Source organism: Danio rerio, chromosome 3, assembly GCF_052040795.2.
Source record: "Danio rerio strain M-AB ecotype USA chromosome 3, GRCz13ab, whole genome shotgun sequence".
Taxonomy (NCBI): domain Eukaryota; kingdom Metazoa; phylum Chordata; class Actinopteri; order Cypriniformes; family Danionidae; genus Danio; species Danio rerio.
The window spans coordinates 30,704,291-30,719,104 of NC_141023.1; the positions used below are offsets into that span (position 1 = coordinate 30,704,291).

Sequence of the window (14,814 nt, forward strand, 5' to 3'; positions counted from 1 at the left end):
CTCTCGTTTGCCGAAACGCATATGAGCAGTTTTAATGCAGTTTAAATGACACCAACATTTTAACAATTTATAAAAGATTTATCACTTTCTGGCTGGCCATCGCATGGTTGTAAATATTGAGATTGTGATTTTTTGAAAGTATTACAGAGCTTTGTAAATGTTTACTATCACCATTGGTTGAGTCTCCCAGTTTGATAGAGCGCCTGGACCCAGAAGCCGATTTGCGTGACATCACAATTAAAGGGCCATGAAACCCCCCGTTTCAGCAGGGTGTATTCACACCTATAGTTTGGAAAAAGTCAGGAAAGTGGGTGTGTCTAGCTCTGTTTGGGTGGGAGTGTTGGGGGAGGGAAAAGGGGAAGGGTTTGAAATAAAAAGGGAGTTTCCATTAGGGCACTCGCTGATTTTCTCCGAGGAAAAACAAACACATAGACGCAGGGGAGAAAGACAGAAACTGTGTTTAATGACGGTGGAATGTTTGATATAGCACATCGTGTAAGAGAAAAAAAAACCTCTGCATTTCTCTGTAACTCAGATGCACTTGGTAGGTCAGAAAGCCGTGTGTGTGTAGAATCCTGTCAAAAAATGCGGCAAAAATTAAACACGATGGTCGGCAATAGTTTGCTTGCAGTGTTCACATGTTTACACTCAGAGAGCAGCATTCTTACAGCGGATCTTTCAGTCCATAATATTGTAGTGATATTAACGTAAACTAAGTAACTGTCTTTAAACACTGAAAGAATACTGCTGACGATACAAACTATAACTATAACTAAAATGAACAAAGAAAGGGCACTGATCGCACACACTTACCAAATCTGTAGAGACAGGAAAATCAATACATACTGGAGCTGCGTCTTTTTTTAAAGGAGACGAGCAGCAAATCTGGATATTACAATTTCCAGATGAGAAAAGCTCTCGAGTAAAAATTTTTTCGTACAAACGTATTTCTGCTGCACGTCACGTGCACTGTAATCCACATGTGAGTCCAGCAGCACTCTTATAGAGAGAATCAAATCAAATCAGAAAATGAAAACAAAACCTTAAAAAAAAATAATGAAAGCAACACTGACGACCCGTATCTCCAAACAATTCTTATTCTTTTCCCACTTCTTTTGGCAACACACGTGGCATCTCTCTGCCGTCTGAACACGGTTACAGGTACTGTCTTTAAAGCTAGCATGCATATTAATGAAGTTGCAGCGTATACATAACAGAGCGTGCTGATTGGTTTGAACCAAGTCTTACTCATGAATAAATGCAACACACTCAGAGACGTAATAAGGCACTTCCAGGTACAGACGTCCAGTCTACATGCTGGAATACACACTAAGATCTCATGGTCGTGACGCAGCTTCAAAAATTAGTTTCAAACCGAAAGTACGAATTTGCTCGAAATAACGCAAAAACAACCGATTTTCACTTTTTAGGGAAATATATGTGTCCTAGTAGTGTTTTTAGCAGTGTGGGGCACATATACGACTGTCAACAACTCAAAAAATGTTTTTTGGTGTTTCGTGACCCTTTAACAAACAGATATCCACCACAAACACATAACGACACAAAAATCTGAGCTAAACCCTAAGAAATAAAGTGTCCACCACAGTCTTAAAAAAGTGTTTCTTAATTGTAAATGTAAACCATTTTTGTGAAACTCATCTGAAAGAGAGTTTTATTAAATAAAGTTTTCAAGTAAAGCCCTCAGCTAAAAGCTTTCTGAATAGGAATGCTGATGCCCGTGACACAATGCTTTGGAAAACCATTATTGAAATATGTCAAGAGGAGTGCTGCAGTTTCTGGAAATGATCTCATTGGTAAACAGGTTAGTTTTGGTCATTATGTGCCTGACACAGACGCGGGTCTCAGGTGGACAGTAAGGTTAAGCTGTTCCCCTGTCGAGTAATTACATGACCCTCTTCTGGCCCTCAGAGTAATTATCTCCCTCTTAAAGTCCTCAGAGGAACATTTTTTACACAAACAAGCCTGAATCATTTCTGTGATTTAATTAGTCCATCGCCAGGGTCTTTAACGCAGTTCCACAAATATTATGGTTTAAGCAAACATTGAAATAACACAATGAATGTTCTGTCAGGAAAAATTCTAATGATCATCCAGTGATGTTCAACTCTCAGTGAATATAGGCAATGTAATTTGGTGCATTTAAACAAAACAGATTCATTGAACATATATTTATTTAAAATAATATTCACCAAACCTATTTAGAAATTGAAAGAGAATACAATTAAGTTCAAGCAAAATATTGAAAGAAAACTACAACCCACAAAATTTCAACTAAATTCCTCTTTTTATTAATTTATATTTATTAGATTTCTATCACGGCCACGCAGTGGCGCAGTGAGTAGCACGTTCGCCTCACAGCAAGAAGGTCGCTGGGTTGCTGATTCGAACCTTGGCTTAGTTGGCGTTTCTGTGTGGAGTTTGCATGTTCTCCCTGCGTTCGCGTGGGTTTCATCCGGGTGCTCAGGTTTCCCCCACAGTCCAAAGACATGCGGTATAGGTGAATTGGATAGGCTAAATTGTCCGTAGTGTGTGTAAATGACTGTGTGTGGATGTTTCCCAAAGATGGGTTGCGGCTGGAAGGGCATCTGCTGTGTAAAAACTTGCTGGATAAGTTGGCGGTTCATTCCGCTGTGGCGACCCTGGATTAATAAAGGGACTAAGCCGACAAGAAAATGAATGAATGAATGAGTTTTCTATCACATAAATTTGGGTGTACTAGTTTATGCACTGTTATCATAAGTTATTTTGTTAGATAAGCTCCAGATTTGGCTTCAGTACTGACTAATATAATGTATATGCATAAATATAGTGTTGTATAGCTTCCTATTAAAAATATGATCTTAAAAGATAGATTTTTGAGGGGTGTACTCATATATGCTGAGCACTGTATGTATGAAAAGATTCAATAAATGTAAAACAAATTACAAAGCGAAGAAGCCCAGTAACAAACATCACTTTAATGCATTATGGAACAACCAAAACACACTTTCCTCACACACCACAGCTCTCTGAAGGATTCAAACATTACAATCTCTGTGAAAGAGACCTTTAAAGGGATTCTGCTGATCAGAGGTCTGCTTCAGTTCATTTCTTACACATAATAATCCCATTACATGGACAGAATCGGCAAAACAAAACGTAGATTCACAACAGATATGGAGATGGTGAATTGAAAGGGACAGTTCACACAAAAATGTTAAATCTGTTATTATTTACTCCCTTGACTTGTTTTTTTCTGTTGATGTTTTGAATAATGTTGACCATTGACATCCACAGTGGCAAAACCCTTACAGTTACCAATTTTCAACATTCTTTAAAATATTTCCTTTTGTGTTTACTCAAACAGGGTTGGAACAAGTCAATGGTGAGTAAATGATGACAGAATTGTCATTTTTTGGGTGAGTTATCTTTTTAAAGCTCAAACTGGATTCCTGGAGGGCCGCAGCTCTGCACAGTTTTGCTCCAACCCTAATCAAACACAGCTGATGCAACTAATCAAGGTGGTCAAGACTCACTAAAACCCACACTAAAAGCTGCGGCCCTCCAGGAATCCAGTTTGTCATCTATGCTTTAAAGAAAAAAGTTAGTCCAAAAGCGAAAATTTGTCTAAGGCCATGCTAGATATAGGTGACTTCAGCAGAACGTTAAAGACGATTTTTTAGTTGAAACCCAAGTCTTTGGTGATTATAAAATGCAAGTCACTGGCACAACAAGAGAGAAACATCAAATACAGATCAAACAAAATGAATATCTGCACTGTAAAACATATCTGAAAAAGAGCAGTTTTCTGTATTTTATGATTAATTAAAAAAATAATAATAAAATTCCCATTTATTTAAGTTTTTGAATGTCTTGAGCTTTCCTCTAACAACTTTTAATGTTAAAAAAATGAAAAAGTGACTTTTATTAATATATATTTTTTTGTAATTTAAAGCGATATTTTCTGGCTTGGTGTTATATATTATGGTACAAAAACTTGTAATAAATTGATAGTTTATTTCCTCTTATTTAACAGACATATTCTTCTACATATTATTTATTATACATTATATCATTTCAAACTACTAAAATGTCAATAAAAGACACTTTGGTAAACTACACAGTTTAATTTTCAACATCAGAAGTCGACAGAGCAGAGATCAACTTCCCATAATGCAACCCACAATTGTAAATAAACAGAAAACGCTTGTCAATCATATTTTTTTTACAATATTTTTTTACAATATTTTACAAATATCAGAAATAAAGGTACAAGGGCTGTCACTGGGGTAGTACCTTTTCAAAAGGTACACATTTGTACATAAGAGTCCTTAGTGGTACCTCAAAGGTACATATCAGTACCTAAAATGTACCTTTGAGGTACCACTATGGACTCTTTTAAAAAGGTACTACCCAAGTGACAGCCCTTGTACCTTTATTTCTGAGAGTGTGTGTGGCTGTTGATGATACAATGAGGTCAATACTTTTACTTAAAATACTTTTAGATGAAAGATCATTCCAGAATAAAACTATGAACATTTTACTCAAACTCGTACCTAACATGTCCAGTAAACCCAGAACAACTGAGAATTTTCAAGTGGTTGTTATTATTATTTTTCCAAAGCTGTATGTCTGCCAACTAAGCCTGGTTTCTCTCAAGGTTTTTTCCTTCACTTTGGTCAATTGGTAAAGTGTGTTCCTCACCACTGTCAGTACTGGCTTGCTTGGTTTGGGACTTGTGGAGCTGAGCATTGATGGATTTGCTCTTCAGTGTTTGAATTTTTAGCTGTGAAGTTTAAACCACACTGAACTGAACTGAACTTCAACACTGATAACTGGACTGACAGTTTCAATTTACTATAATCTTCTATGTTAGGCTGCTTTGACACAATCTACATTGTAAAATCACAATAAAAATAAAGATGAATTGAATTGAATGTCCACCACAGACAAAATAACAGTGACATGGAAATCTGAGGTAACTCCGGAAAAATTATTCTACATTTGTCCACAAAGTGAATTCAACATGGCTCCTGCTGATACTTGGTGTAATGAAACTGTAACTAATTTACATCGTTTGAGAATGATGGGAACATATTGGCAGCAGTGACTGGTTTTAATTTAGTTTTACCTTCATGTCAAGTCCCAAAGTGCTGGTAGATGTTAACTTGCATTTTATAAATCACCACAACAGTCACCTCTTGAAAGGTGAGTACATAAACAGAACATTTGGTGAACTATCCCTTTAACATTTTTGATTTTATACTAAAAATACAATGAAGACATGATTTGAAAACTAAAATCTCTCCATCAATCAAGTCAACAGCTTTTTCCACTTGTATCAGAATTAATCTAAACTCTATGCATTTCTTCTTTCCACCCACATGTATTTCAATATGTGTTTGTTCAATTCTCTGTACACAACCTAAATTATAAATATATACAGATATATTTTAGAGATAAATATAAATCCATTATTATATGCATTTTTCCATCTAAATAAATAAATAAACATCTTCACTGGCACAGCTTCATTATCATCATTATTAATATTATTGTGTCATCATAACCACTCTAATCAGTTGCACTGTCATCTACATTACCAATGACATTGGTGGAAACATACAATCGACTCTTAACCTGAAACAACCATTTATCTCTCACAAATCACACACAGTTAAGATTAAGACAGATGTTTTGAGTCTGATTGCACTTTGATTCTATGCTAACCACATATTTTTCCTCATTTATATCCTATTTATGCTTATGTACTTCGTAGACTGACTGAGAAAGTGTTACGACAAAAATACAGCTCCAACATGTGGATAATACGTTATATGAACTAAACTTGGCAGAAGCGTTGGCCTAGAGTGTAGAGAATCAATCTACACTTTCCAGGCATGACTTAATATTGACAGAGCTGTGAAAGCATGTTCACTGTTGTGCAGACACACGAAGACTAATGCACTTGATACAGACCGTTACAGAAACCCTGAGAGGCCATGCATTATTATTTATATATTTTGTTGGAAGTCTTTTGACTTAACTTTCTTGTGATCTTGAAATACAAAAATCTTGATTTACAAAACCGGCCACTTTATTAGGTACACCTTACTAGAACCTGGTTGGACCCTCTTTTGCCTTCAGAACTGACTTAATCATTCATGACATAGATTCAACAAGGTACAGGAAATATTCATCAGAGATTTTAGTCCATTTTGACATGATAGCATCATGCAGTTTCTGCTGATATTGTTGGCTGCACATTCATGATGTGAACCTCCCGTTCCACCACATCCCGGGTGTTCTATTGGATTGAGATCTAGTGACTGCGGAGGCCATTTGAGTACAGTGAACTCATTGTCATGTTCAAGAAACCAGTCAGATGATTCACGTTTGAATCATGGTGCGTTATCATGCTGGAAGTAGCCATCAGAAGATGAGTACACTGTGGTCATAAAGAGATGGACACGGCCAGCAACAATACTCAGGTAGGCTGTGGCGTTGACACAATTGGTACTAATGTAGTCGCAGGATGGATCCATGCTCTCATGTTGTTGTCAATTTCTGACTCTACCATCCGAATGTCACTGCAGAAATCGAGAATCATCATACCAGGCAACTTTTTTCCAATCTTCTATTGTCCAATTTTGAGGAGCCTGTGAGAACTGTATCTTTGGTTTCCTGTTCTTAGCTGACAGGAGTGACACCCGGTGTGGTCTTCTGCTGTTGGAGCCCATACGCCTCAAGGTTTGACATGTTGTGCGTTCAGAGATGCTCTTCTTCATACTATTATGAAGTTATGTTATTTGAGATACTGTTGCCTTTCTATCAGCTGGAACCAGGCTGGCCATTCTCGTTTGACCTCTTGCATCAACAAGCATTTGTACATACAGAATTATTGCTCACTGGATGTTTTCTCTTTTTCTGACCATTCTCTGTAAACAAATACACATATCACCTTTCTTTCCCATTCTGATGCTCGATTTGAACTGCAGCAGATCGTCTTGACCATGACTACATGCCTAAATGCATTGAGTTGCTGCCATGTGATTGGCCGATTCGAAGTTTGTATTAACAAGCAGTTGAACAGGTGAACCTATTAAAGTGGCCGGTGAGTGTAAATAGTCTATATACATTTTTCATTAATACATATTTGTTGTGTGTATTTAGCTTAAAGGGGCTAAAAAATTTGTCCCTAAAATGGTTTTTAAAAAATTAAAACTGCTTTTAATGTAGCCAAAATTAAAAATAAGACTTTCTCCAAAAGAAAAAAACATTATCAGACATACTGTAAAAAGTTCATGCTCTGTTAAATCTAATTTAGGTATGTGTGTGTGTGTGTGTGTGTATATATATATATATATATACACACACACACACACACACACACACTCACTCACACACACACACACACACACACACACACACACACACACACACACACACACACACACACACACACACACACACACACACACACACACACACACACACACACACACACACACATACACACACACACACACATACATACATACATACATTTTTCATAACTGTATCTAACTCCTGTTAAGTTTAATTTTCAAATCTTTTTATTTATAGCATCTTTACTAAGATCTTTAGTATCATATGATTCTTCAAAAAATGTCTAATTTGATTCCTTTCTGCTAAAGAAAAAAAGTATTTGATGCTTAATATTTTTTGTGGGTGGTTTGATGTATTTTACAAGAAGCTTTGAATAATAGAAACTTCAAAATAACAAAAATAATTTAGTTAAAAATACATGTATTTTAAATAATTAATGTATCCATGACAAATAAACATATACATTTATTTTAATAATGATAATTTTGGACTCCCCTCCACCTTCCTCAACTTTTGAACAGAAGTATACTTATTTCCAAAGCTATGAAAAAAGAAATAACGTGATCTAGTCAAGATCACCAAATAAAAAATAAAAAAACCTTTGGTACTTTCATATCACCAAAAAATTAAGTCAAACTTATGAACAATTAACCATACCTGGCCTTTTAGGTTTTCTGTCGGCCTCAGCTGCCATAAGAGCAAACAATCACCAAACATACACTCACGGACACTTAAACACAATCATAGGTCAAAATATGCACGGAGAACAGTAATACAGGTCACGAAACACAAGCTTTGGTGTGAAGTTTGACTTTAGACATTCAAAATAACCAACTGTGTTGCTAGATTTCTAAATACCTGCAATCATATTGAAGTCTGAAAAAAGAAACAATATGATTATTAAAACACTGCAGACCAGACTCTGGACACCTGAGCAGCCTGAATCTGGCTGACGATCAGATGGTGATGAGATTTCTGAGCTCCAATGTAAGATAGTATCAATGTGATAAAAAGAAAACATGGACAGCAGGCTTCTGCTCAAATGCGGAAACTCTGATTTTCTATGATCTCCCCATTACAGTAATGGTAAAAGAGAACAAACACAAATCACACTAGGGGTTTTTCACACTGCGCTTAACCCTGAGCTAACATTGTTCTAAACCCTGGATAAAGAAGTGTTTCACTCTCGTAAGTTAAACCAGTTCAGTAACAATGTACACTGAAAAAAAATGTTATAAATGGTTATATAACTTAAACCAATAAAAACTAAAAAGCTTGCTCCAAACAATGTTTTCTATGTATGAAAAGTATTTTATTAATCCTGGTACAAAGATTACTTTTCTTGTTGATTTCTTGTTTAATTACATTTATGCACCACTATATTTTTGATTGAAAGAGCTAATTTGTTCTAATACATATTTCCCAAACTACAAACAATATATTTTTCACATCCTGCACCACAATGTTTAAATAGCAAAGGTGTTTGCACACATTTATGCACCCATTGGTTGAGTTGTTTTTGGTGCATTGCTACTTCGGGGCAATTGAAAAAGACCAACTACAAGTTGGTCTAAAGTAAATGGTGTCTTTTTCTGTTATTAAAGGAGTTAAGTAGTGATAGGCAGGTCCAAAACGCATCTACATATTGCTTATTACACACTCAGGGATGTGCAACAGCACACAAATATCTTTAAATATAAAAAACAACAAAGGATTAAAACGTAAACAAATATCATTATTGTCTACATATAAAAACAGCTATGCATTGCCTCGTCTTCACCTTAGGCGGCTCTCACTTGTGAAGAGTTCAGTTTTTCCGTTTACAAAGTCTGTTTGTTATTAGCAAATATGTTATGGCATGATATCAACTCGCTCTTAAAGGGAATGGGAGATGAGACTCTTTGACTGATTTAATTACTTATCTTAATTCTCTTAATCACATTTAGAACAACACCACTTTAGGATCATGTGCTGGGTACGGCGACTGTTTTACCGGTTCTTAAAATAGCAAAAGTGGATTTGGGCATTCCCTAAGTGTACCTGCTCAATTATTATTAAAACAGAGCCATTATTGTGAATGATGGCATTGATGACGTTGTTGATCATTTCAAGATGGCAGATGCATCGCTGAGTCTTCGATATATACATATTTTTAGAGATTAGATTTTTGTGTTTGCACATTATACAGTTAAAAAATGTTGTGTTTAAGTTAAGTGTGAAACTGTAAACACATTCTATGTGAGCTGTTTTTAAACCCACACTGCAATGGTAAATATCTGTATTGAAAAATAATATGTTGGGGAAAAATTATTACTACATGTTTAACAACCAACAAGAATGAACAATATGAGAAGTCAGCTTATGAATTCTCACTATTAATTGTAAGCATTGTGAAATGCAAAGCAAGATAACACAGTATTCAGTTCATCCAGGGTTTAGAATGACCCAGGGTTAACGGTTTTGAGTGTGAAAAGCCCTACTGAGACAGAGCCCACCATTCTGTAAAGAACAGATCTATCACTATATGATTCAAAACCATTAAAAATAACACAGAAACCTTCAAACACTCCCAGATATTTGTGTTTTAAGTTCCTCTATCCCACCTTCAGTGGATGTCCCATGTCAGTATTATATTATGTGACCTCAAGAGATGCAGGAGAGACGCGGTCACACTCAGCTCGGGAGCGCAGGCTGTGCCACTGTTCCACTGGGGTTCGCTGGGAGCTCAGCAGTCGACGCCAGTGTGTGGTTTCCTGAGGCCCGCTGGAGAACTGGCCAATCACAATACGGCCAACAAAATCGTTGCTACTCTTCACGTTGTGCCCGTAAACTAAGAAGGAAAAGACATAAAGTCAGTTTTATATGTGGAGGTAGTTAGACGAAATGTTAAATGGTGATTATGGATGATAATCCATTGTGAAATTTTTTTTTGTGTTTTTTTCTAATTATAATACTATTATAATAATAGGTCATAATATACTGTAGTTATATGACATTTATTTATGATTTAGGGTACATCTAAAGTCTAAACTAAAAAAAATCAACATCAACTAAAATAAAAGAAAGAAAAAATAATAAACTCAATTTATTTCAGCTATTTGCCAAGGCATTTTATTTTAATATAAATTGCAATACAAAGCTTAAAAACACACAGCTTACAGCTTAAAAAAATTACACATGAAAACATTTAAATACAAGCACATAGTTGTTAAAAAAAATATAGCAGTGCCCTAAAAGAAGTAAAACAGGCCTAATATTTTAAAAAGCTTTTATTTCCATGTCTCAGATAAAGTGAAAACATGAATCCTAAATCTAAATATTAAGATATTTGTATGGACTCTCTGTGTATTTTTACTAAATTCTTTACAAGGAAAATGAACTTGGTTAAAAAAATGTTTTCTTTAAATTTAAAGATGTATAAACTAAAGATATTTTTTTTCACTCCAGTTCAAATTTCTGAACTAAAATTTAGGTGTAGAGCTGTTACTTTTGATAATTGCTGCTAATCTGCTTTGAATCAAGTCCCAGAATTCAGGTATTTTAGTCAATAAAAAACAAAACTTCCACAGATTTTTTTACTTAGGTTGAGGTCAGATGATTGAGCAGGCCACTCCACTATCTCAATTTTTTTTTTTGCCTGAAACCAAGATATTGCTTGTGTTTTTTGGGGTCTTGTCTTGTTGAAACTAATTTCAGGGGCATTTCCTCTCCGGCACAGGACAACATAATCTTTTCACGTACATTTATATAATCAAACTGATTCTTGATATCTGGTAAATGATAAACAGACCCAACTCCACAGTATAAGAAACACCCCATACAATGATTTCTGAACCACCTAGTTTTAGTCTTTACAGTGAACTGAGGCTTGAGATTGGTGACTGGGCAGTCCTCTAACACCGTCGATGAACTATAGATCAGAAAAGTACATTTTTACTCTCATTAGTGCACATTGCTATGTGTCTTGGCAAATTTAACAGATTATGCACATGCTGTTTTTCAGCAGAAGTGTCACGGTGGCGCAGTGGGTAGCATGATCATCCACAGCAAGAAAGTCACTGGCTCAGTGTTCTCTGTTCGTGTGGGTATCCTCCGGGTGCTCCAGATCTCCCATAGTCCAAAGACATGTGGTATAGGTGAATTGAGCTAAAATGGCTGTAGTGTATGTGTGTGAATGCAAGAGTGTATGGGTGTTTCCCAGCGTTGGGTTGTGGCTGGAAGGGCATCTTCTGCGTGAAACATAATAAGTTTGCGTTTCAATCCTGCTGTGGCGACCCCTTGATTATTAAAGGGACTAAGCCGGAAAGAATATGAATGAATGTTTTTCAGCATTGATAAGGCTGAAACTGAATAGGTTCTTGCTGAGAGCTGTCACTGTATTTACAGGTCATTTTAGATAATCTTTGATCTATCTGGAGGTGATTATTGACTGAAACATTGGCATCCTGACTATCCGTTACTCCATTTAACTGTAGTTGCTCATTTCCTTCTCCATGTCTTGCTTGCTATTTTAAAGTATTGAAGATCATCTCAGATGAATATCCTATCATTTGCTCCACTTCTTTTCCTTCTTTGCATAAATTTCATTGTTTTTCTGAACAATGTTTGGAACAACCCATTTAAAGTCATAAAAATACATTTAATAACAGTGTGTGACAAATGTCTGACCTTCCTCCTTAATAAAACACCATTAATAACATCTGTTTTAATCACATAATGCATGATTTTTTCATTAAACTCCACACTGCTATTATGTAGAACACCCCCTTTCTAATTACTCATCAAAAACAGCAGACAGGACATTGCAGTTGGGTCTGCTGTCTTTCTATTACACTACTTTATTCACAAGTAATTTGATTGCATGGAACAAATATGACTACTGATGATAACAGTGGTTCAAGAGGTTACACATGTTGTACTGCAATTTTTAACAAAACTATACTTACATCTCCTTATTTTTTCCATAGTGTAAATATAAATTAAAAGTATATTATGAAAGCACCCAAGAAATTAATAAATCATATAAATAAATGAAAATTAACATTATATGTGTGAACATGCCCTTTCAATTCCTCGCCTTATCACTTGTCTTTTTGATCTGTTTTTTCTCCGCCTCTAACCAATTTTGTTAATGGAGTCGGGTCAGAGTATGAGACATTGTTAATTTCATCAGGTTACTCATAAACAAATTTGAAGGTTTCTCTTCCCACTGATTTCCATTTCTTTCCTGGAACTGGCAGTGGAGTGCTGGCAAAATAGCAGGAAGCGCAAATAATATTGTGACAGCCTAAAAGTGGCAGTCAGTGATGCAGCTGTTCTCTAGGCAAGCATCACAACTGCAGCTGCAGACCACACCTGATGAACCAACATGCCTGCGTTACAGTCTACAGCTTCATCTTCACCAGATCACTGCTAAAAGAGCAAATGCAGAGTCCATTTCATTATATGAAGTTGTGAGTTAAACAGCATGAACAGGATTGGAGACACTCATATTTGTGAGCTTCATTTTTAATAACCTTCCCTTTCGTTAGTTTGTGGGACAACAGAGTTAATATATTGCAAAAACTACCCTTTTACTCTGTATTTTTTGTTAAAAATGTAAAGACATTTTTTAAAATCAAGAAAACTTTACATTAGATGCAAGATGAAGATGAGAAACAAAATGGCTAATCTTGACAAGACATTTTTCGATACTCGGTAGTAACAAGACAATTCGGGCAGTATGGAAACTTCAAAATCCAGCTCTAATCAGCAAAAGCATCTTGAAGGGGAGGATGTATCAAAGAGATAGCATTTGATTGGTCAGAAGATTGATAGGAAACTGATGAGGTGACGTCAAATAATTAGCTTATTCATTTTGATAAAGGTGACAAACCTAATGATTTAAAGGTCTTCTAAATGTGATTTTTTGTCACTTAATTTATAGATAACAAGACTAACATATTGATACTAAAGCATAAAAAAAATCAGATATTAAAAAAACATAATTTTTGATTTCACAAGGACTTTAACTGCAAGGGGAAAGGTGATAAGTAGTCTACATGAAAATTTGGAGTCTTCAATAAATTATTTGAATAATTCCATAAAACCTCTGTAGATTTCATAATAAGTGATTGAATGGCCATGAACTTCCCAGAGTCAATTCAGCTGTAGTGATTAATGGTTGATACAAAGAGAAAAATATTATCTTCTCCTTTAATGTTCCTGATTGAATGACCTGCCCAACTCTTTTTTTAACCACATTTTTAAAAAGCAAAGACGCATGCGATTCAACAACACATAATCCTCAGACAACAGCATTCCCTATCTATTCTTTATCTTTTTTTTCAGCTTTATTTGCATAGCGCTTTTACAATGTAGATTGTGTCAAAGCAGCTTCACATAAATGGTCAGTTCAGTTCAGTTCAGTTTAGCTCAGTTCAGTGTGATTTAAAATCATTACTGAGAGTTCAAACACTGAAGAGCAAATTCATCGATGCGTAGCTCTACTAATCCTAAAAAAAAAACCTTGAGAGAACCAGACTCAGTTGGGCACGACCATTTTAATTTCTCTGCTGGCCAAAAGTCTTGTGCAGAGCTTTAGTCACCGCGGTGGAGGTCTTTTATCTGTTTGTCCTGCTTGTTGCCTGATTTATAATAATAAAAATCCTAGCAAAGTCAATGCATCTATATTGGTGCTTATGCGCAACACTGGAATATTGCAAAAAAGACTTGCGACTAATGCAGTGTTTCCATTGAATGAGTCAAAGTGAACCAAATGGTCACTTCCTGATTAACTGGTAGCTAATATATAAGCTTGGGACTTGTGGAGTTGCCCATCAATAGATTTGCTCTTCAGTGTTTGGACTATCAGCCGTGAAAATTAAACCCCACTAAACTGAACTAAACTGCACTTCAACTCTGAAAACTGGACTGACACAGTTTCAATTCACTAGAACTTCTATGTTACGCTCCATTGACACAATCTACATTGAAAAGTGCCATAGAAATAAAAAATCAATGGAATTGAATAGAATATATACAGTATATTTATATAAAGAAATTTGCGGCAGTAGGAGAAGCTGCGCAAGTCTTTTCCTTATTTAATGACTTATTTGTGCCTCAGAAGACAATACCGACATACAATTAACTCATGGTGGTGTTTAGAGGCCTAGGATGCGGAGCACAGACAGTGCTAGAGGTAATAATAATAACACTGAAATGGTTAAAGCATTTAAGAATGATCAAAACAACATATTAGATGTATTACAATGATCTCGCTCTGCTGGTTAATGCTGTCCATTGTACATATTTTTATCATTTATATCATTAACAAAATCACATGATTTTTTTAATGCTCATAATAGAATTTACATAGTTTATGCACATTTTTCTTACAGAATAAAATGTTAACCTACTCAGTTATGGCCATGTTTTTTATGCGTATTTTCATGCACATTTCGGCAT

The 14,814-nt window shown here is 35.6% G+C and overlaps 1 protein-coding gene across 9 annotated transcripts in view; it reads right to left on the reverse strand.

The window, feature by feature from the left end:
- Positions 1-2,958: 2,958 nt before the first annotated feature.
- syt17 (synaptotagmin XVII) overlaps positions 2,959-14,814 on the reverse strand; it is a 33,753-nt gene continuing 21,897 nt past the window's right edge. For 2 of the 9 annotated variants that reach the window (XM_087244672.1, XM_087244669.1), the window contains exons 8-10: positions 8,931-10,198; positions 7,568-8,820; positions 2,959-3,452 (exon numbers count right to left, since the gene is read on the reverse strand). In XM_087244672.1, the coding sequence (XP_087100798.1) occupies positions 10,002-10,198 (197 nt within the window). In that variant the 3' untranslated portion in view covers positions 2,959-3,452; positions 7,568-8,820; positions 8,931-10,001. Of the gene's footprint in view, positions 3,504-7,567; positions 10,199-12,420; positions 12,781-14,814 lie in introns of those variants that run through there. The other 7 variants (XM_087244674.1, XM_087244671.1, XM_087244673.1 and 4 more) reach the window with 4 other exon arrangements.